At 18.4% G+C, this 22,999-nt stretch overlaps 7 protein-coding genes across 7 annotated transcripts in view; 4 read left to right on the top strand and 3 right to left on the bottom strand.

Moving 5' to 3' along the window:
• PGSY75_1010200 (putative DNA2/NAM7 helicase) overlaps nt 1–4,993 on the top strand; it is a gene marked incomplete at both ends in the record, with an annotated part of 5,586 nt that extends 593 nt beyond the window's left edge. The window contains one exon of the mRNA XM_018785868.1: nt 1–4,993. This exon is cut by the window's left edge and continues 593 nt beyond it. Within this exon, the coding sequence (XP_018641485.1) occupies nt 1–4,993 (4,993 nt within the window).
• A 372-nt stretch (nt 4,994–5,365) lies between these two features.
• Nucleotides 5,366–6,238, bottom strand: PGSY75_1010100 (hypothetical protein; the record flags this gene model as incomplete). Its single annotated transcript, XM_018785867.1, has 1 exon — nt 5,366–6,238. The coding sequence occupies one exon, from the start codon at nt 6,236–6,238 to the stop codon at nt 5,366–5,368; it is 873 nt and encodes a 290-aa protein (XP_018641484.1).
• A 924-nt stretch (nt 6,239–7,162) lies between these two features.
• Nucleotides 7,163–8,058, top strand: PGSY75_1010000 (putative ribosomal protein L43, mitochondrial; the record flags this gene model as incomplete). The annotated part of the gene is made up of 2 exons (XM_018785866.1): nt 7,163–7,498; nt 7,753–8,058. 2 exons carry the CDS (start codon nt 7,163–7,165, stop codon nt 8,056–8,058), a joined length of 642 nt encoding a protein of 213 aa, XP_018641483.1.
• A 153-nt stretch (nt 8,059–8,211) lies between these two features.
• Nucleotides 8,212–10,569, bottom strand: PGSY75_1009900 (hypothetical protein; the record flags this gene model as incomplete). Its single annotated transcript, XM_018785865.1, has 2 exons — nt 8,212–8,310; nt 8,428–10,569. The coding sequence occupies 2 exons, from the start codon at nt 10,567–10,569 to the stop codon at nt 8,212–8,214; spliced, it is 2,241 nt and encodes a 746-aa protein (XP_018641482.1).
• A 1,108-nt stretch (nt 10,570–11,677) lies between these two features.
• On the top strand, nt 11,678–15,937 carry PGSY75_1009800 (putative membrane protein; the record flags this gene model as incomplete). The annotated part of the gene is made up of 2 exons (XM_018785864.1): nt 11,678–15,657; nt 15,850–15,937. 2 exons carry the CDS (start codon nt 11,678–11,680, stop codon nt 15,935–15,937), a joined length of 4,068 nt encoding a protein of 1,355 aa, XP_018641481.1.
• A 2,312-nt stretch (nt 15,938–18,249) lies between these two features.
• PGSY75_1009700 (putative tubulin--tyrosine ligase) lies at nt 18,250–19,884 on the top strand (the record flags this gene model as incomplete). The annotated part of the gene is made up of 1 exon (XM_018785863.1): nt 18,250–19,884. One exon carries the CDS (start codon nt 18,250–18,252, stop codon nt 19,882–19,884), a length of 1,635 nt encoding a protein of 544 aa, XP_018641480.1.
• A 1,004-nt stretch (nt 19,885–20,888) lies between these two features.
• On the bottom strand, nt 20,889–22,214 carry PGSY75_1009600 (putative protein phosphatase; the record flags this gene model as incomplete). The annotated part of the gene is made up of 1 exon (XM_018785862.1): nt 20,889–22,214. The coding sequence occupies one exon, from the start codon at nt 22,212–22,214 to the stop codon at nt 20,889–20,891; it is 1,326 nt and encodes a 441-aa protein (XP_018641479.1).
• Between the last annotated feature and the right edge of the window lie 785 nt (nt 22,215–22,999).

Here is a 22,999-nt window from a genome sequence, read left to right as displayed (position 1 = left end):
AGAAACAGCCAAAAATGATTCTCAAAATATGTACACACCATTATTTAATTCTTCAAAAAAAAAATCAGACGTATCTTCAAATTCGTCGCACAGTAATGAAAACGACAAAATGTCAATGGAATCTTCATCTGTGTCTACAGATTTGGAGTATCAAAAAAATGATACAAATGGTCAAATGAATGATTATACATATGATCATATAAATTCTGAACATTCTTATAAAAGTCAGCAAAATTCTGAACATTTTTGTAAAAGTCAGCAAAATTCTGAACAGTTTTGTAAAAGTCAGCAAAATTCTGAACATGTTCATAAAAATGATGCAACAAGTTCTGATAACAATAATAATGTCAACATTTACAATAAAAAAAACTCTCCTCTTTTGTTATCGCATGACAAAGTAGAGGAAGGGACACAATTTAATTCTGATAAGAAGGAAAATTTAAACGATAGGTTAAAAAAACAAAGTGATAAGAATTTAAAAGTATCAGTTGATTGTAAAAATGAACTAGCCAAAAATCATAAACAAATCAGTGACGAAATTAATGATGATATATATATGGTTAGAAAATATTGTGTACGTCATTTATTAGGTTATGTAGTTTCTAAAAGTCGAGAAAATATTAAAATAAAATTTAATTTAAATTATCCAAATTTTGATATTATTGACAAAGTTAGAAAAGAAATAATATATGAGATATTTAATAATGAAATGATAATGCATAATTATTTTATTCGTATATCAAAGTTGACAAGTTTAATTTCGACACTTCGTTTGTTTAACTGTTTATTTAATTTTAGAAACTCGTGTATATTGAATGAAATTGTAGAAGGTAATACAAATGATAATGAAGACAACATGGATGATGTAATTATAGAGAATGTTCAACCTGTGAAGAAGCGTAAGAGAGGTGAAGGGTCATATGCAAATTCGGAAATGAATGAATTAATAAATGGGTATAATGATAATAATAATAATAATAATAATAATAATAAAGAAAATAAAAAACATCAGGAAGATCAAGATGAAGAAGATTTAGATGATGATGAACAAATGGATATAATAAAAAATATAGAAAAAAAAAATAATACAAAAATAAAAAAAAAAAAAGACGAAATAAGACAAAATGGAAATATACATATGAATGATATTAATTTATTAGATATTAATCAAGAAGAATTACATAATATTCAATTAAGTGACAATATAACTGAAGAATATTTAAAAGAAAAAATAGAAGATTATTTAAAAAGATATATGTGTGATGATTTTAAAAATAAGAACATGATAAACAAAATGACGAATGAAAGAAATATTACAAGTGCATTAAAAAATAATATATATAATTATAATCAATGTAAGAATATTAATAACGAAATAAAAAATGTATCACATATACATAGTAACAATAAAGATGATATTAGAAGTCAAAATGAATATTATTTGTTTGAACATTTAGATGAAAATTATAAAGGTCTGGAATATATTCCAGAATTGTTAAGAAAACGTTTTTTTAGTATGTATAATAAGTATCAGTTACGTGCTATAAATAATAGTATATTGAATGATGGTGTAACATTAATTCAAGGACCCCCAGGAACTGGTAAAACCACAACTATTTTAGGAATTATAAGTGCATTAATATTTTATGAGAAAGATGAAAATATAGAAGATGATATTATAGACAAGGATAATAATATGGAAATAAGAAAAACAATTATAGATGAGAATACCTATATACCTTTTAATATAACCATGAAAGAAGAGAAAAAAAGTCCTTATGCATGGTTGAATTATGATAAGAATGATGATTACTGTTATATGAATGATAATTGTTTCGATGCTATGGAATATGAAGATTTTCATCATATTGAAGAGAATAAAGAAGAAGAAGGTAAAAATATTTTTCATATAAATAAAAGTAATTTAAATGAAAAAAATGATGCATATGCTATTCATTTAAGTATTATGAATGCATCAAATAGAACATTAAAAGTAGATGAAAGTGTCGATATAAATAATACAAATGATGATGATAATAATGATGTATATAAAAATAATGAAAATAGAATAAAGAATTTGATATCTTTAACTGAGTCTTATTATTATTCATATGTAAATAATGATCATATATTAAATAACAAAATGGAATGTATAGAAAAAAATAAGAATGAAAAAAGTAATTATTCGTATTATGTAAGTGAAGGTAAACAAAATATTAAAAATGATAATAATAGTAATTATGATTATAATAATGATGATTATAATAATGATGGTGAAGAAAAGTATAAGGTGTATAAACAAAATAAGGCCAATTTCAATTTCAAATTACATGGATTGAAATTAGAAGACAATGCAGAAGCAAATAAAGAGTATAATAATAATAATAATAATAATAATATATCATCATACAGTATTTATAATAACAATCATGAGATAGAAGAACAAGATAAGCAGAATGAAAGGAATAAAATGAAGAAAAGAAATGAATGTAATCAATTAAATGTTATAAAAAATAAAAAAATTTTAGTATGTGCACCATCCAATGCAGCTATAGATGAGATATTAAGAAGATTAATATCAAATGATTTAGGTATATTAGATGAGAATGGGAATTTTTTTAATCCTATAGTTACTAGAATAGGAGGTAATGTTAGTACAGATCTTTTAGAATTCAGTTTAGAATTCAAAGAACAATTATATTATTATTTAAATAAAAAAGATGAAAATAAGATGATAAAAAGTAATCTTTTAAAAACCTCAACTATTATATGTTCTACTTTATCATCAAGTTCAAATATGTCCTTAATTAATAATATTAAAAAGTTTGATGCTATAATTATAGATGAATCATCTCAATCCGTAGAAATAGATATATTGATTCCATTATCTTTTGCATGCAAAAAAATCATTTTAGTAGGTGACCCCAAACAATTATCAGCAACAGTATTTTCTTTATTTGCCAAGAAACATAAATATGCAAGATCATTGTTTGAAAGATTACAAAAGAAATATTTAATGAATGAAAGAAAATATAATTTGTTGTCAATACAATATAGGATGCATCCTGAAATTTCTGCATTTCCTAAAAAGTGTTATTATAAGAATAAAATTAGGGATGCTCCTCATTTTTTGTTTACTGTTTTAAAGGAGTTGGAGATAAGTAAATACATAAAAAGGAAGAATAAAAAAAGTATAAAAAAAGATATAAAAAGTGATGATGAAAATGAAATCAATGATGAAACTAAAATCAATGATGAAACTAAAATCAATGATGAGTTACAAAATAAGTATATAGAAAACCTTTTGTGTAATTTTAATTTAGTTGAATTTATAAAAAAAAATATGGGAATTATTTCACCCTCTTTAAATAATATAATGTTATGTCAAGAAAACCAGGGATTAATTGATTGGTTTTGTATTCCTTTATTACAACATAGTGTATTTTATGATATATCTTTTTCAAAACAAAAGAAAATAAAAAATTCTTATATTAACATTGAAGAGAGTGAAGTGGTTATTCATTTTATAGAATTTTTGCATTATATATTTATGTCTGAAAATATGACCCAGTGGTATAAACGTATAGGTATCATAACACCTTATGCAACCGAGAAATTTTTTTTAAAGAAAATATTAAAACGTTTTTTTATAAACAAGGGTTATAGTAAGAATATATCTAATTTTATTGATGTTGGAACGGTGGATGGGTTTCAAGGGACAGAAAAAGATATGATAATATTTGTATGTGTAAGAACAAAAGGGAATTTGAAACGAAAAAAGAAAAAGGAAAAGTCTAATATAAATATTAGTAAAAATATGGATGAAGATATTATAACAAATTCGGAAGAAAAAAAAAAAAAAATTTTAGAAAAAGGAAATCAAAATCGAGAGATAATGCCTAATTCGAATGATCCAACACTTATTTTTTCTTCATCTTCTGAATATGCTTTTGATGAAGAAATTGATTCTTCGAATTTATTCTTTTCAAATTATAAAAGATTAAATGTAGCTTTAACTCGAGCTCGTTTTAATTTATTTATTTTTGGTAATTGTAAATTTTTAAAACATTGTGACGAGTGGGATAAAATTATTGAGCACTACAAAATGAAGAATAAAATAATAAAAATAAAACGTAAAAAGTTTTATAAAAAAATAAATACTACATTGAGTAATATGAATGAAGAAGAGTTATTTGATAATAACGTTGAAGTAATAAATAAAAAAATAGAAAATTCATTTTATAATAAAAATATTATTGATTATAATTTTGAGCCTATATATGAAAAGAACAATTCTTCATTTGATTTTACAAAGTATATGAATATGTCAGCAGAAGAGGTGTATGAAACTGAAAAAAATAAAATACACAGCACTGATCATAAAGATGATAAAAATAATATCATTAATAAAGAAAATGTTGTTGACCACAAAAATGAAGATAACAATAAGGATATTATAAATTTTTTTAAAGAATTATATATGGACGACATAAGTGATTCTTTAATTGAATGTGATAAAGAAAATAACAATAATTTATTTCAAGATGATGATAATGTATTAAACGAAATAAAAGATAATAATATAAAGGAAGAAACAGTTGGTAGTATAAAAAACGAAAATGTATTGACAGAAATGATAAAAAATAATGATAAAAATATATATGATGAACAAAAGATGAATGGTGGTATTTCTTTATATAATGAACACATTGAAGACGAACCAAATAATATATTAAATATTGATGAAATGAACAATAAGAAGAAAAAAAAAGACGAGGATGAAGAATCATTCGAAAGAGCAAAAATAAGTTCACTATCAAATAAAAATAATAATAATAATAATAAAAATAATAATATATATTATTTAAAGGATAATAATTATTTTATTGATACCTTGTTTAATTACTGCAAATCGAATAAGCACTTACATTTTGCAGTTCAGAAAATATTACCAAATTTTTCTAAAAAGTTTTTATTTAACTGTGTTGATTAAGAAAATGTAATAATTAAAAGTACAAACATTGGCCAATCAAAATATAAATATATATATATATATATATATTTTATTTGTTGAAGAAGTATGTATATATAAATAAAAAGATTTTTATTTTTAAATAATATATATAGTGAAATTTTTTTTTTTTTTTTTTTTAAAATCTATATAAATGTTTTTATATTTTTCAAATTATATATATTGTATACATATATATATATATATATATATATATTTTTTTTTTTGATGTATTAAAGTTATATAAATTTTGTTCAAATTGGTTATATAAATATTAGACGTTAAAAAAAAAAAAAAAAAAAAAAAAATTTAATTTAATTTAATTTAATCTACAAAAAGTATACAAAAAAAATTTTAAAAGGGGAAATTATTTTGAAATTCGAAGGGTCTATTGTCAGAATTTGGTTCATTGCCAAAAGGACCCATAGGGTCATATCTTAATTTTGGAGGATTAAAAAATTTATTATTTGGTCCAACTAGAAGACCATCTGGTTTTAAAATTGGATGTGATTGCTTGATACTTGGCAAAATAGGATTTGTTAGAATGGGAGGATTTTTATCATCAAAATAAGTATCATTAAAATTATGTAGTAAATAATTTTGATCAAAATGATTAGTATGTGTTTTAATTGTAATATCTTGTGTTTGGCATGTATTAATATTATTTTTATTTATATGATTTTTTTCTTTGTTTTTATTTTTTCTGTTCATATAATTCAAAATATTTGTTTGAAATATTTTTTCTAATTTGTCTATATAAATATATTGATGAAAATTATTTATATGAATATATTTGTCTGGCATATTTTTATTGATATACTCATGAATATTAATAGTACATGAATGAATAGATGATGGATCTTCTATATCTATTAGTTGTATAACTAAAGAGTTCCCAATTTTTAATATATTTAAATTATATGTATCAGATGTATGTATTTGTTTATATGTAAAATTATAATTATGATTATTATTTCTCCATTCTGGATGTATTAATATTCTTGTTATAAGTAAATCATTATTCCTTTTATCAATTTTATATTTTACATATGAATCATTTATTTCAATATTTTCATTTTCTGAAAAAATAATTTTCTTCTCACTCTTCAATTCATATATATAATTATTATCTAACAATGTACTGTGGAAAAATAAAACCAACACTTCTTCCTTTTCAAGGTTATCATAGAATTGCAACAAATCCTTAAACGTTTTATGATCATACATTGGGACAAAAATAAAAATAAAATAATAATAAATTGTTCGAACGAAAAACTTTTTGGCTAGCTGAAATATGAAAAAAAAAAAAAAAAAAAAAAAAAAATAAATTGTTCGAAGGAAAAACTTTTTGGCTAGCTGAAATATGAAAAAAAAAAAAAAAATACAAACATATATAAAATAAAAATATTATAAATATATATATATATATATATATATATATATATATATTATATATAAGTCTATTTAATATATATGATAATATTTTTATATTTTATTTATTTTCATGTTATATATTTCTCCTTTTTAAATAGAAAAAAAGAGCAATTTTCATTCGTCTAATTTGAAAATAACATATATATAAATAATATTATATATAATGAATTAATATAAATAAAATTGTATTAATATAATTGTTATATATATATATATATTTTTATTTTTGTTTTTAATTTTTGAAGGGATATAAAAAATAAAATATATATAAATATATATATTGTTTTTCATATATAAACAAAATAATAATATAATATATATATTAAATTAAAAATATTTGTATATATAGGCAACAATTTTTTTTTTTTTTTCAAGTGGGTTTTTAAAATATATGAGCATGGCTCAACAAAAAAAAATTAAGGGCACTAAATATTATACATATGATATATATATGATATTATTATAATATAATAATATATATATATATATATATATAACATGTATAAATAAATATATATTTATATATATATATTTCATTTTATTATTTAGTTTTTCTTTAAAAAAATATTATCTTTGTATATATCCTTACATATATTTATTTTATAAATTTATAAGTATATATATAACATAATAAAATGAATTAAGAAAATAAAAAAGATTTATAAGATATATATATATATATATATATATTTTAAAATTTATGTCAATATATATAATATGTGTTCCAATGGAGTATACCAATTAAAGAATATTTTATTAAAATATAGCGAGACTGGTCATAGTAGTAGGAATGTTCGTTTTTTTTTAAGATATGTGTTACCAGAATATAAAGAAGAAAACAAGCATTTGAATTTCGAAATTCATCATGAGCAATATGAAGAACCTAAAGTTATATTCGAATATATAAATAATACAAAATATGAAATATCTTTAAAAGATATAAAATCAAAAAATATTGTTGATATAATTAATTTATATAAAGACAGTGCTGGGAATTCTGAGTATTTAAAGCATGGAGGGCCAAAGGTATATTCAAACAGGAGAAGTATACAGGTAAAAAATAAAATAAAATAAAATAAATATAAATAAAATAAAATAAAATAAAATAAATATAAATATAAATATAAATAATAAATTAAAGTAATAAAAATTTAATTTATAAATGTTGAAATGTTTACAATAAGGTATGATATATTATTTGTATAAATAAATATATATATATATATATATATATATATATTTATATATTGATATATTTATATATTATTTATTTTTATTTTATTTTATTTTTGTTGGATACTGTTTAGGGATTGTGGTGTCCCAACATTTACAGCGAATTAAATGCTATCTCATATTTGAAAAAAAAAAAAAAAAACAACATAAAATTACCAAAATATACTAGAGAAAGTTTAAATTTAAATCATGATGTAATAAAAGGAAATGGAAGGTGGGGAAATGAAAATTTATTCCCAAAAGGATTTGATCAGAAATATTTAAAAAATATTTTTTGTTTTCCTTTCAAAGATAGTTTACCAAAAAAAATGGAGCAAAATAATTTTTTCTCATCGAAAGAGCCACAAATTAATTCGTTTTATAAATTTTACAAAAATTAAAAAATATAACAGAAAAAAGGAAATATATATAAAATGAAACAAAAAAAAAAAAAATAAAATAAATATAAATAAATATAAATATAAATATAAATATAAATATAAATATATATATATATATATATATATATATATATATATATATATATATATATTTTATTGATCGCATTGAATTTCTTCTGTGCAATAATTTCTATTCTTGCTTTGTTTGACTTCCATAAGTAGGTCTTCAATTATTTTGGGGTATATATCCATCTATAAAAAGAGAAATATATAAATAAAAATATGTAAATATAAATATATATACACATATATATATATATATATATATATATATATATATATTTTTTTTTTTTATTTTTATGTGGGTACCTCCAAATAAAAAGACAATATTAAATATATAATATTGTTGTTGGCCTTTCTGTTTTGTTCCTTTATAGTTAAAGCAAAGAGTGAGAATATATTTGTATTCCTTAAATTATGAATAGTGCAGTATTTGAGAATATAGACAATATCGATTATATTAAATAATTTAAAATTTGTTTGTATAAAATTAAAAATATTATTTACTAATTGGTTATCATAATAATTAGAATTGAGAAAGGCCTTGATTATATATATAACATCATCTCTTTGTAACATGTTGGAATTTTTATTTATATGTTGAATAAGTAAATGATGAAAAGGATAATTTTGTAATTGATTTTGAACAAAGGAGTATATATATAATAGATAGGAATGATTTTTTATATTTGTATGTTTTGTAAGGAAATTATTTTTATAAAAGTCTAAGATATGTATCCAAATATCTTTATTAAAATATGGTATTAATGTTAGAGAACGTAATAAATTAATAACTTCATAATTTTTATATAAACCTTTTTGTGTATATAAAGTAATTAATTCATATATATTATTTAATAATATTTTATTAATTGACATTTCAATTTTAGTTATACCAAATAATATATTCTTAAGATCATTATAATGTATCTTGTTTAAAAAATGAATTAAAAAATTATTTATAATATATATAATATCTTGATAATATATATTATTTTTTTTTATACTTTTATATTTTTTTATTATCTTATAAGTATTACTATTATTATTTACATTTTCATTATTTACAACATTATTAAAAACATTTTGATCTCTTAAGAATTTTTTAGAAAAATCAAACATATATATTTTTTCTACTGGTTTGTTAGGTATATCATCATATACAGGATAATTATTTATAATATGGTTGTATATATTTTTGTCTATATCAATATGATGCTTCATATAAACTCTTTGCTTTCCAAACGAATAAATAATAGAAGGAATAACATTTTCATGATGACAAGTATTTTTATTATTTAGAGGATTACATTGGTAGTTGAGATTATCTGAATGGTTATTATAAGAATCATTATTAAGTTGATAATTGCCATCTTCATAATTATTTGTATAAATATTATCAAAATTGTTATCATCATTATTAATATTATTATCACAATGTGATAAATGTACATCTGTTAGTGTATTATCAATTTGATGATTCGATTTGATATTCTTATTATCGTCTTCTTTTGTATCTTGATTTACAATTATTTTATCACGTATTAACTTTTCGTTCATAATAATTCTTAATCTGCGAGCTAACAAAGAAAAATATTTTTCTGCTTTTATATCAGCATTGCTAATACTCCATAGTAAGGAGCCTATACACTGTTCGTTAAGATGTGTGTAATATGTTAGCGATTTATTTAAAAGGGCTTCAAATAATCGAAGATTAATATTATTACCATTACTTTTACTATTACTGCTATTATTACTAGCACTAATATATATTTTATTATTATTATTATTGTTGTTGTTGTTTATTGATTTACTGTGTGTATTTAATATTATACATATATCTAATATATTTAAAGCATCTATATTATTTAAAATATGCTCATATATTAAATCATATATCTTATTATTAATATTATTATTAGGAATATTTTGTAATCCTTTTAATATTAAAGAACAATCCCTGCCAGTAAATTTTAATAACCACTTTTTTATTTCCTTTTCAAAAAAAAGTATCATATCTTTATTTGTATATTTTATTTTGCCCATACTATAAATAACAAGTGCTAGTTCTTTACAATCTATATCATATAATTTATCTTTTATTTGTATCCATATATTATTATAAAAATTAATATTTGAATAATTTATATATGAATAATGATGTAATATCATAACTATTTCACTTGTTCTTAAATATTTTATAAATGGTAATATATCATATGCATATTTTAATAACTCATATTTATTTATACGAAATATATTATGAAAATCTCGACATAAGGAAGATAAATTATTTATATCAATCTTTTTTAAACCTAATATCATTCTATAATTTATAATTGAATTCTCCTCTTTTTCAATTTTTTCTTTTTCTTTATGAAAACAACGAAAATGTTGTAATCTCCTTCCTTTATAGAAGCAGCCTGTTTCTTTGAATACCCACTTAATCATTTATACTTACAAAAATAAAATAAAAAATAAACAATCACACATATAATATATATATATATATAAATATATATGTATATTTTTCTTTTATAGGTTATAACAAAAAAAACATCTACAATATTTTTATTTTATTTTAAATGGTAATAAATATGAAGGTTAAAGGATTTATAAATATATATATATATATATATATATTATATATATATTTTTTTTTTTTTTTTTTTTTTTTTTTTTTTTTTTTTTTTTTTTTTTGTGAAAAAGTAAATGGATATATTTTTTAATTATTTTATGATAATATACATTCCATTTTAATGTTTAAGTGTGGCTCGATTATTTTTCTCCTTTAAGTTATATATATATTACATATATATATGTTATATATTATTTAAGTATATACTTTTTTTTATATTAAAAGAAGTAAATATATAATTGTGACATTCAACTTGATGTAGATAAAAAAAAAAAAAAAAAAATTATGTGGATATTCGAATGATCTTTTATTATTTATAAAATAAATATGTAAATTAATTTTTTTAAAAAGGATATATTAAAAAATTATATAAAGAGGATAGACATAATCTTATTCTCACATATATATATATATATATATATAATTTAATTTATGTATATATAATATATATATAAATAATATAACATCACGTCCTGAAAAAATAATTATATATAAAAATATCTCCATATTTATATAATAACATGTGATTTTATATTTACAACATTTTATTATTTTTTTTTTTTTTTATAAAAAAATGAAAAAGCATGATAAAATTATATATTTATATATATATATATATATAAAGGAAAAGAAAAATATTCGGTTGTTTAAAATATATAAAACTATTTTGTTTTTAAATAATATATATTTATATATATATATAATATTTATATTATATATTTTGTGTTTTTTTTTTTTTTTTTTTGATATATTGGAATAATTTTAACATATTCTTTTATTTTTATTATATATATAATAAAATTATTACTTGAGAGATTATTATATCTTCTAAAAGAAAATTTATATTATATGTATATTTTTTTTTTTTTTTTATTTTTTTATTTTTTATTTTTATTTTTTTTTTTTGTTATGTCGTAAAATATGAGTAAACATAATACCAAGAGAAGTATAGACTTTATTAGAACTACATATAATATTAAGAGTAAAAGAAGAAAAGATGAAGATGAAAAAAAAGAAGGAAATATAAAAAACATAATTAAATTATTAAATAATTATTATAATCATGATGATAACTTAGAAGATATGAGTGATTATATGGTGAGTTCTTATAAGGACTTTTTAATTGAGTGTATATATAAAGAAATAAAAAATAAAAATATGAATGAGGAAAAAAATGAAAGAAAAGATGAAATAGATGATATTATAATATTGATAAGGATATGTTTAAAAATAATAAAAAATAATCATGAGGAGTTTAAATATGCAAACATATATTTTGTTTGTATTAATACATTATTTTTTTTATTAAATAATATAATACACAACGGAAATAATAACAATAATAATAATAAAAGTAGTAGTAGTAGTAGTAGTAGTAGTAGTAGTAGTAGTAGTAGTAGTAGTAGTAGTAGTAGTAGTAGTAGTAGTAGTAGTAGTAGTAGTACATATTATTATATTAATAATGATGATATGATTAATTTTATCATATATTCTTGCTTTGATATTTTCTTTAATTTAATATCTAAAAATAATTGGACAAGGCAAAATGACCACATACATATTTTTTCAAAATTAAATTTTATGCATTTTTTTATTATATCAAACATATTTAAAAAATTATTAATTCAAACAGATGATATGATTTATGATCTAGCCTTTAATTATTATATTATTAATATGATAATAAAAAATGTAGATATATATGAAGTTGATGATAATATTATTGAGAAAAATAAAAATGAAGATAATGTTGAAAAGAAACATAATCTTTTTAATACAGAAGAGGAAAATATATTTATAAGATCTTTAAAAAATAGAAATAATGTCTTACAAAAAAAAAATGATCATATAGATGATGATAATAATATATTTCCTTCTAGTTATGTGTCATGTGATGGTTATATGAATGATTATTATAGGACTTATAAAAATTTTAAAAGGAGTAGTCAATATATAATGAAAGAAAAAACAAAACAAAACAAAAAAAAAAGTAATGAGACAAATATATATGATATAAATAGTATAAATAGTATAAATAATATAAATAGTATAAATAATATAAATAGTATAAATAATATATATATTATTAATAATTTATATAATAATTTATGGGTGATGTTAAAAAATTTTAATATATCAAATAGTCATGAAATATATCATGAGATTTTTTTAAAAATATATAGTACAATTATAAATTTAATTATAAATAATGATTTGACAATATATATTATAAACGAATGTGTAAATATAATATTAAATATGTGTTACATATCTAAACAAGATAAAATTATTTTTGACATCTTATCAGTTTATAAATTTTATATTAAGAATAAACAAAAAATGTTAGAAAGATATATTATTTTTATATATCATTTAATTAATAAAATAACAGATGAAGAAAAAAAAAGTTTTTTTTGTCATTTAATAAAACCAGTGAATATCTTTTTTTATTTATTGCAATCTGATTGTTCAGAAATACGAATGTGTGTAAAAGAATATTTATTGTCACATAGGATATATAAAAAAAATGGAAACAACAAAAAAGAGATTATATCATCAAATGATAATACGATTATATATAATAATAATAATAAAAATGATAAATATAATCACATTTTTGATCTCCTTTTTGAAGAATATCCATTGAACCAGTTGAATATTTTTAATATGACTAATTCGTTGGACCATTCAAATATTTGTTTACAATTTATAAATTCTTTACATTTAATTTTTTTTCATTTTAAATATATTCTAGAGATATGTAAACATCCAAATGAAGATTTTATTATAACTTATGATTTATTTTTTAAAGATCTAGGTACTGATCCTGTGTTTAGCAATTATTTAAAAGAACAAATAAATATGAAAAAAGAAAAAATATTTTATAAATGTAATAATATAATATCTTCAGATAAATATATTATTATAAAAAATAATATAATAGAAATAGAAATACTTATTAAAACAATTGATATATATATAAATTTTTTATATCGTCATAATATTATTAAATATCTATCATTATGTATTATATATTTTATTTTCTTTTTTATAAAAATATTAAAATATATTAATAAAATATACTATGAACAACATATTCAACATAATATCTCAAAAGACTTTTTTTTTGTTATTAAAAATTTATTTATTCAATCTATATATGTCTTTCAAATATTAATCCACAACAAATTATGGAAACAAATAAATAATGTCTTGTTGGAATATATTTTTAAATTACAAGATGATAAAATAAAAAATAAAAAACAAAAAAAAAAAGAAACTCTAGACATATATGATATCTATAATATTATCAATAAAAAATATATTATTAATTATATAAATAATAATAGTACTTCAGATGAATCAAATGAACAACCTCTCAATATATTAATAAAAAAATTATATCATACAATTATAAACTTTTTAATTCCAAAAAAATTTAAAAATAATATAATACAATCAAATGTTTTATCTGGACATATAATTAATAATAATAATAATAAAAATAATGAGATGAATATTATTAATAATTATATAAATTTAGAATGGCCCTTTTTTAATATTTCTAATTTTTATTTTTTTAATAAGCTTTTATTAAATATATCCTATTTTTTCTATCAAAATAATATGTGTGAAAATTTTATGGGTATATTTTTTTTTGACTCTATATATAAAAGAATAAAAGAAAAAATAATTCAAGAAGAATCAGATATTTTCATATTATTAAATAAGAAAAAAATTCATATTGATGAAATTCAAAATGATAATACAAAAAAAAAAAAATATATAAGTTTAGAATATAAAAAGAAATATATTTCTTATAAATTGTCATGTTATATATCTTTTTGTTTACATTTCTTAAAGAAAATCCTTTTAATTGAAGATAAATTATATAACCTATTGAATAGGAGTAAATATAAAAAGGGCATTATAAATGTATGTAAGCTACAATTATGTATGTATGAATTTTTTTTACCAGCTAGGTCTACAAATAATGGTTTTTCTTCATCTATTCTTGTTCTTTATTATTTATATATCAAGATATATCATCATAAAAATAAGAATCACAAAATGGCTGTTCAGATTTTAAGTTTAATATTTTACGCCACACATAAAGCGTTGAATAATATTAGGAGAAATAATATAATTATTTATAAGAATGACATAAGTGAGGAACAAACAAAAAAAAATATAATAAAAAAAAATAATAAAAGTAGTAGTAGTAGTAGTAGTAGTAGTAGTAGTAGTTGTAGTAATGTTTCCAATTGTTTAGATCTTAAAACAAGCTGTTATGTTAAACAGAATAGTGAGAAACAATTTATTATCAACAAAAATTTTGAAAAACCTTTTGAAGAATATTATTTAAATAATTCCTCGCATGTATTCATAACAGGATTGAATGTGTTAACAAATATAATTAAATTAATGATAATAAAATATGATATAGTTGATAAGAAGAATATAATAATTAAAGGTTCGAATATTCTGAGCAAAAAAAAAAAAAAAAAAAAAAAAAAAAAAAAAATTATGAATGTTTATTATAAATACTTGTATAAACTATATAATATTCTTATGAAAAAAACGAAAGATGATTTTTTCTATAGTACAAGAAAATATGTATTAGAATATATTAAACATTTTATTATATTAAATACGGTTTTAAATTTGAAGTATAAATATAGAAATAATATAAGTTTTAAAAACATTTTGAATTTTTGTTTTTACAATTTATTTACTGATTATGACGTGAGTGTTTTTTCGATTATTCATTCTATAGCTTTTTCTTTGAAGAATTATATAAATTTATGTTCATCGAAAATTAAAAAGTCGCATCATTATTTGAGAAGGGTTGACGATTTGTTATTTAAGGTTATGCAGGAGTATCAAAGCTATGACACACCGTAATAAAATAAAAATATATATATATATATATATATATGTATATATGTTTTTTTTTTTTTTTTTTTTTTTTTTCACATAATTATTTCATTTTACATTGAAGTTTTAATTTTTTATATAAACATGTTTAATATATATATATATTTATTTATTTATTTTAATTTTTATTTTTATTTTTACTTTTATTTTTATAGAGAAACAAATTTGTGGGAGGAATATATTTCCAAGTATGTAAGTTTTGAGACCTTGAAGCATAAAAATGTAGATTGTCCAGGAGAATGACAAAAAAATAAAAATAAAAATAAAATAAAATAAAATAAAAATGAATAATTTTTTTTATTGTCAAGATAAATTAATATATATATATATATGTATATATTTATTTATTTTAATTTTTTTCGGTTTGTTTTATAAATTACATATATTACATTTATATAGATGTATGTTGTTTTTTAGTGTCTTAAATATATATTATTATATATTTTTTATATGTAATCATTATTTAAGTGACATGAATTCATTTTACTTTTTTGTTAATTTATAATATATTTGGAGTGACATTTAATGTGTGTATATTTATTTATTTATTTATTTTTTTTTTTTTTGTTTCTTTGTTTTTATTTATTTAAATTGTTTTCCTTTATTTTTTAATTTAAAAGAACCTATATAAAATATAATTATATTATATATATATATCATTATACATGATTATGCCCCCATATGCATAAAAAGGGTGATCAATATTTTCAATGTATAAAAAAATAAAATATATATATATATTATATATATAATATATAATTTATTATGTATCATAATAATGTTGGTTTATATAATTTCTTGTTGGCATATTTCCTATTCCATTTTGTATTTTTTTAATTATCATATATAAGTCTTATAATATATTATTCTTATTATATATATATATATATATATATATATATATATATATTTAAATAAAATATTTACATGTTATACAAAATAAATTATGCTTACCTGACCACCTGACATGTTCATGTTATTTTTTTTTTTTAAGTACTAATAAAAAAATAATAAAAACATAAAAATTAAAAACATAAAAATTAAAGACATAAAAATATACACATATAATAAAATAAAAAAATTATTAAATATATATTCATATATATATTCATATATATATATATATATATATATATATATATGCACACAAAAGATATATATTCCTAATTATTATATTATAATATTAAATATATATCAAAATATAAATTGTCATAATAATACATACATACATATATATATATATATATATATATATATATAATTTAATGGGAAATGTTCTTATGACTTTTATAGGATTAATCTATATATACAAAATTAAAATATACATTGTTATAAATTTTCTCTTTTTTTTTTTTATACAACTGTTGTAATATCCTTTTATATATGCATAAAGTATTTCATGCATATTTTGTATTTTTCTTTTATATATTCATTAGATTTTTATAATAAAAAAAGGTACACATTTTAAATTAATAATATTAAATATATATATATTTATAAATATTTATGTTTTTATAATTTATTTTTTTTTTTTTTTTCATCCTAAAAAGACAAAAACATAATAATAATAAAAATGCACGTACTGTAAATGTATATATATATATATATATATATATATATATATATATATATACTTTATGAAAATATAATATTTAGTTATATTATTTTTTTCTTTTTTAATATAAATATATTTTTATTTTATTTGTATGGATATGTATTGATCTATATTGTCATATATTTATAATATGCATAAGTGCGTATCCTTGTAAAAAAAAAAAAAAAAAGGCAAAAATTTTTATTTTGTTGTAACTATTGTTTTTTTTTTTAACCGTTATAATATAATGTTTTATAGTTATATATATATATATATATATATATATATATATATATATGTGTGTATAACCTTGTTAACTTTGTTATAACCACTTGTTTATAATATATTCCTTTTTGTTGTAAGTTTTTTTTCATGTTGTTTTTAATACTTCATAATTATTCTCTTAATAGATACTACTCTATCAAAAAATTTACAACCATTTTATTACATTTTTTTTTTGAAATTGTAATTTTTTTTTTTTTTTTTTTTTTCTTAGTAGATAAATTATTGGTGTCTATTATTAAAAATTTATTATACAAAAAAAAAAAAAATATATATATTTGTATGTAGTTATACATATCAAATAATACATCGTCATTGTTATAACATCCACTTCGACTTATATATATATATATATATATATTATTCCCACTTAGTACTCATATATGATATACAAAAACATAAAAATGAATCCTTTGTTTCCTTTTAGTCGTAAGAAAAAGGTACAGCATATACGAATTAGTAAAATTATATATTTAAGAACCTTTTGGGGCTGTTTGTTTAAATATATTGAATGATATATCTGCAAAAATTTATTAAGCCTATTTGAAAAAAAAAAAAAAAAAAAAAAAAGAAACAACCAACACAATAAGGTTAAAAGAATATATACACACATATATATATACATATATATATATATATATACATATATATATATATAATAACATATTAGACCAACATAATGGATGATAATCTCCTAGAGAGTGATGATAACAAATGCGAGGGGCATTTAAAAAATAAGAAAGGACCTTACAAGATTTATTTACATAATACACGATATGATATAATAAAAAAAGTTGTAAATGATTCAGAAGATTGGATGGAGGCTGGAATAAATTGTAAGGATTGGGATGTGATGTGGATAGATACATCAATATGTGAAGAAAGATTTAGAAAACTAAAAAAGTTTCAAAAAATAAATCATTTTATTGGTATGCGTGGTATAACAAGAAAAGATGAATTATGTAAACATTTGAAAAAAATGAAAAAATATTTTCCTCAGTGTTATAATTTTTTCCCTATGACTTGGATACTACCAAATGAACTTTCAGATTTTAAAAATTATTTTAAAAAAAAAGGTAGTTCAAAAACATATATAGTAAAATTAAAAAATTCATGTCAAGGTAAAGGAATATATTTAACACAAAATTTAGATAATATTAATAAATATGAAAGTTGTATAATTCAAAAATATATACATAAACCATTATTAATAAATGGTTTAAAATTTGATATAAGATTATATGTATTAATAACAGGTTCTGATCCTTTAAGAATATTTTTACATGAAGATGGTTTAGTTCGATTATCTATAGAAAAATATAAATTACCAAAAAATAAAAATCTAAAACATATTAATATGCATTTAACAAATTATTCTATTAATAAAATGTCAGATAAATTTGAATATTCAATAAATCCTGATGATGCAACTATAGGACATAAAAGAAGTTGGAAAGTATTTCTACAAAGATTAAAACAAGAAGGATTACCAATGGATTCTATTATGAAAAAAATAGAACATCTAATTGTAAAAACTATTTCTTCAATACAACCAGAATTAAATCATTATTATAATTCTGCTCATTATAGTGACTATTCAAACAGTATGTGCTTCGAAATTCTAGGTTTTGATATACTTTTAGATTATAAATTAAAACCATGGTTATTAGAAGTAAACCATTCTCCATCATTCTCTGTATATTCAAAAGTAGATCATAAAGTTAAATATGCTGTTATAAAAGATACATTAAATATTCTATATATGCATTCCAAATATAGACAAATATATATACAAGAATATTTAAATTTACAAAAATTTAGAAAATTATATAATCATTTATTAATACAACATAAAAATGAATTAAAAAAAAAATTAACTATAAGCCGATTTCACTATGAAAATAATAACTTAGGAGGATATAAAAGATTATATCCTCTTCAAGATTTATTAGAATATCAAAATTTAATTCTTTTTGTATCCAATGCGTGGAATAAATCTATTGGCATACCTTATACTTTGAAACCACAATCATACGATTATTTATTTCAAAAAGATATGACAAAAAAAAAAAATATATCTAACGATTCATTTCACAACCAAAATCAAAATTATATAGAAAATTATAACATAACTATGTTAACAAAAAAAAAAAATATACACAGCATAACAGATACATTAAAAAATATGAAAACTAGGAATGTAATACAAAAATATGACTCATCTCATACACGTTTAAAAAATAATTTGAACTACAACAATGTGTGTGTAAACACATCCAACGTGAATATAAGTAACTGTTCAACGTCTTGTTGAAAGGAAAAAAAAAAAAAAAAAAAAAAAAAAAAAAAAAAAAAAAAAAAAAAAAAAAAAAAAAAAAAAAAAAAAAATTACTATATATATTATGGGATGGCCATATTTTTTTTTTTTTTTTTTTTAAATTAACACTTAATAAATATACGTATAAGTAATAATATATAACATATTAAAAAAAATAAAATAACACGTGTTTATATAAATAAATAAATATATATTATATATATATAATAATAATCACATGTGTGTGACACAAATGAATAATAAAGAATTTTATTTTACAATTATTTTATACAAATAAGAAAAGTTTTAAAAGATTATATGAACAAATAAAGGCAAACACACACACACACATATATATGTATGTATATATATATATATATATATATATAAATCTACTCATATACCCTTAAGGTGTACTTTAATAAAAAAGTATGTATATATGAATGAACAAATCAAATAGATAATGTAAAAGGAAAGTATTAAAAAAAAAAAAAAAAAAAAAAACACATATTAAAAAATTGATACAAATATGAATATATAATTATAAAAATATTTACATATATATATAAATTTTTATTTATTTTAAAAGATTATTTCATAATATTATTTTTAAAAAAAAAAAAAAAAAAGGAAGAAATATTAATATGTAAAGTATGACGTTATAGGTTCTGTTTATATGCAACTAAAAATTAAAAGGAACATGCTTAAAATTTTGTGGTAACAAATAAGATATTTTGCTTGATAGGAATATAAAAAAAATGTGTATATTTTGTTTGAATCCAATATTTTTATTTTGACAAGATTATATTTATATATTGTACATACTGATGATCTTATATATATATATATATATATATATTTTTTTTTTCAAAAAATTTTTTTTTTATTTACATTATTGATTCATTTTCTTTTTATTTTGTTATTTTGTTATTTTTTTATTATTTATTTTTTATTTTTTATTTTTTATTATTTATTTTTTATTTTTTTTTTTACCCTTTCTATTAACATACCATAGCACATGAAACCGTTATGTCATCCATTTTTCCTCCCGTTTTGTGACACTTGAACTCTTTATTATAACTTTTAATAAATGGAGACATCCATCTTTTCATTTTAGAATAACTGAATGCTTCGTTTGCAATTTTTTCAGATAATGTAGCAAAATTATTTTCTTTAACTATTGTTAATATTTGACTATCATAAAGATTATCCCACAATCCATCTGTTCCTGCTACTATGATATCATTTTTTTTGACTTCAATATGAGCAATATCAGCATCCTTTGGTTTACTTACTGCATTACTTCCTAACTGATAAGGAAAATTAAATTCATATTGTTGTGGTTTTGATCTATATATGATTTGATTATTTCTGATAATAAGAAATTGTGAATCTCCAATATTTGCAGTTGATACTGTATTATCATTTTTATTAAATATAATAAGACATATAGTAGTTGATCCTTCTTTATCATTATTTAAATAAGCATAATTTAATAATTCTTCTATTTGTATATTATCATTTTCATTTTCATTTATTTTTTTTTGTAATAACTGTAAAAACTTCTCTGGATATTTTCTTGGATTTATTCCATATTTTATCCATGAACCTACACCATCAGCAACTGCTATAAATCCTTGGTCATTCAAACAACAATCTTCACTTTCTAATTTATCAGGATGTTTTATAATCTTATAATTTGTTAAAAAATTGGGTTTCTCTTCGTTTGTACTATATTCTTTTTTATTATTCAAACTAAACCAATGATTTGTTTTTAATTTATTTGTTACATATATATTATTCACCATATGAAAAAAGTTAAATGGAATACTATTTTTTATAAAAGCATAAGTAGTTCTTATCCCTAATTTGTTATCATTTATTGTGTGATAATTTTTCTTTCCATTATTACATCTATTATTTCCAACATTCTTAGTGTTGCTATTATTATTATTATTATATTGATTATTTATATTATGTTTTTTATCTACATTTTTATTCTTTTCATCAATATTTTTATTATTGTTCCCTTTATTTTGTTGTGCAGATTTATATGTTATCCTATCAATAACGCCATCTATTACTCCCTTTTCATTTTTAATTTTATTCTTTTTCTTCCTTAATTGTACTTGTAATTCTTTTGGAAAAAAATTAAAATTCTGACGATAAATATAGAAATCTTCTTTTTTCAATAAACAATTCATTTTCTGATTAAACGTATCCACAACTAACCCTTGAACACTCTTACTACATTCCCTGTTATGTGTTATAAGCATATTATTCAAAAGAAGAAAAATAAATATACAATGAACACATATATAAAACATGGAAAATATCAATATTTTTTTATATTGTTTTCCTTTATATCAATTTAAAAGGTTATAATATAGCCATTTTTTTTAAAAACAAGGAGTGTCAATCAGTAGAAGAGAAAATAATAAATATACATACATACATATATATATATATAAAACTATAAATATGTAAATAATAAAATATAAATAAATTTATTTATTAAAATATGCTAGCTAGAAAAAAAAAAAAAAAAAATAATAAAATAAAAAAATAAAATAAAATAAAATAAAATAAAATTAAATTAAATTAAATTAGTATAAATATATTTATATATATGTTACATATTATATATTAAAAAAGTGTTAATTATTATATATTTATATATATATTATATATATATTTTTATATTTTATGTATGTACAATTGTCACTTTCTATATTAAATTTAAGGAAAAATAAGAACACAAATATCAAAAATAAATCAACAGAATTTAGTAAAAAATATTTTAGAAAAAAACACACTTTTTAAGTTTACACTTAAAAATATATTTTAATCTTATAATTATTTGGAAATTATCAAACATGAACTATATATATATTATATATATATATATATATATATTTATATATTTTTTTTTTTATTCATTTATATTATATAGTAGGTCCACCTTTATACAATGTAAAATAAGCCAATGAGAAGCTCAATATATATATGATGTGTTATAATTGACTTGATTTTTTTTTGGACTTTTCTACATATATATAGTTATAATACAATAAAAGAAATTATTTCATATTATATAACATATAAAAATTTA

This window comes from Plasmodium gaboni, chromosome 10, assembly GCF_001602025.1.
Source record: "Plasmodium gaboni strain SY75 chromosome 10, whole genome shotgun sequence".
Taxonomy (NCBI): domain Eukaryota; phylum Apicomplexa; class Aconoidasida; order Haemosporida; family Plasmodiidae; genus Plasmodium; species Plasmodium gaboni.
This window is presented reverse-complemented; position numbering and strand designations above follow the sequence as displayed.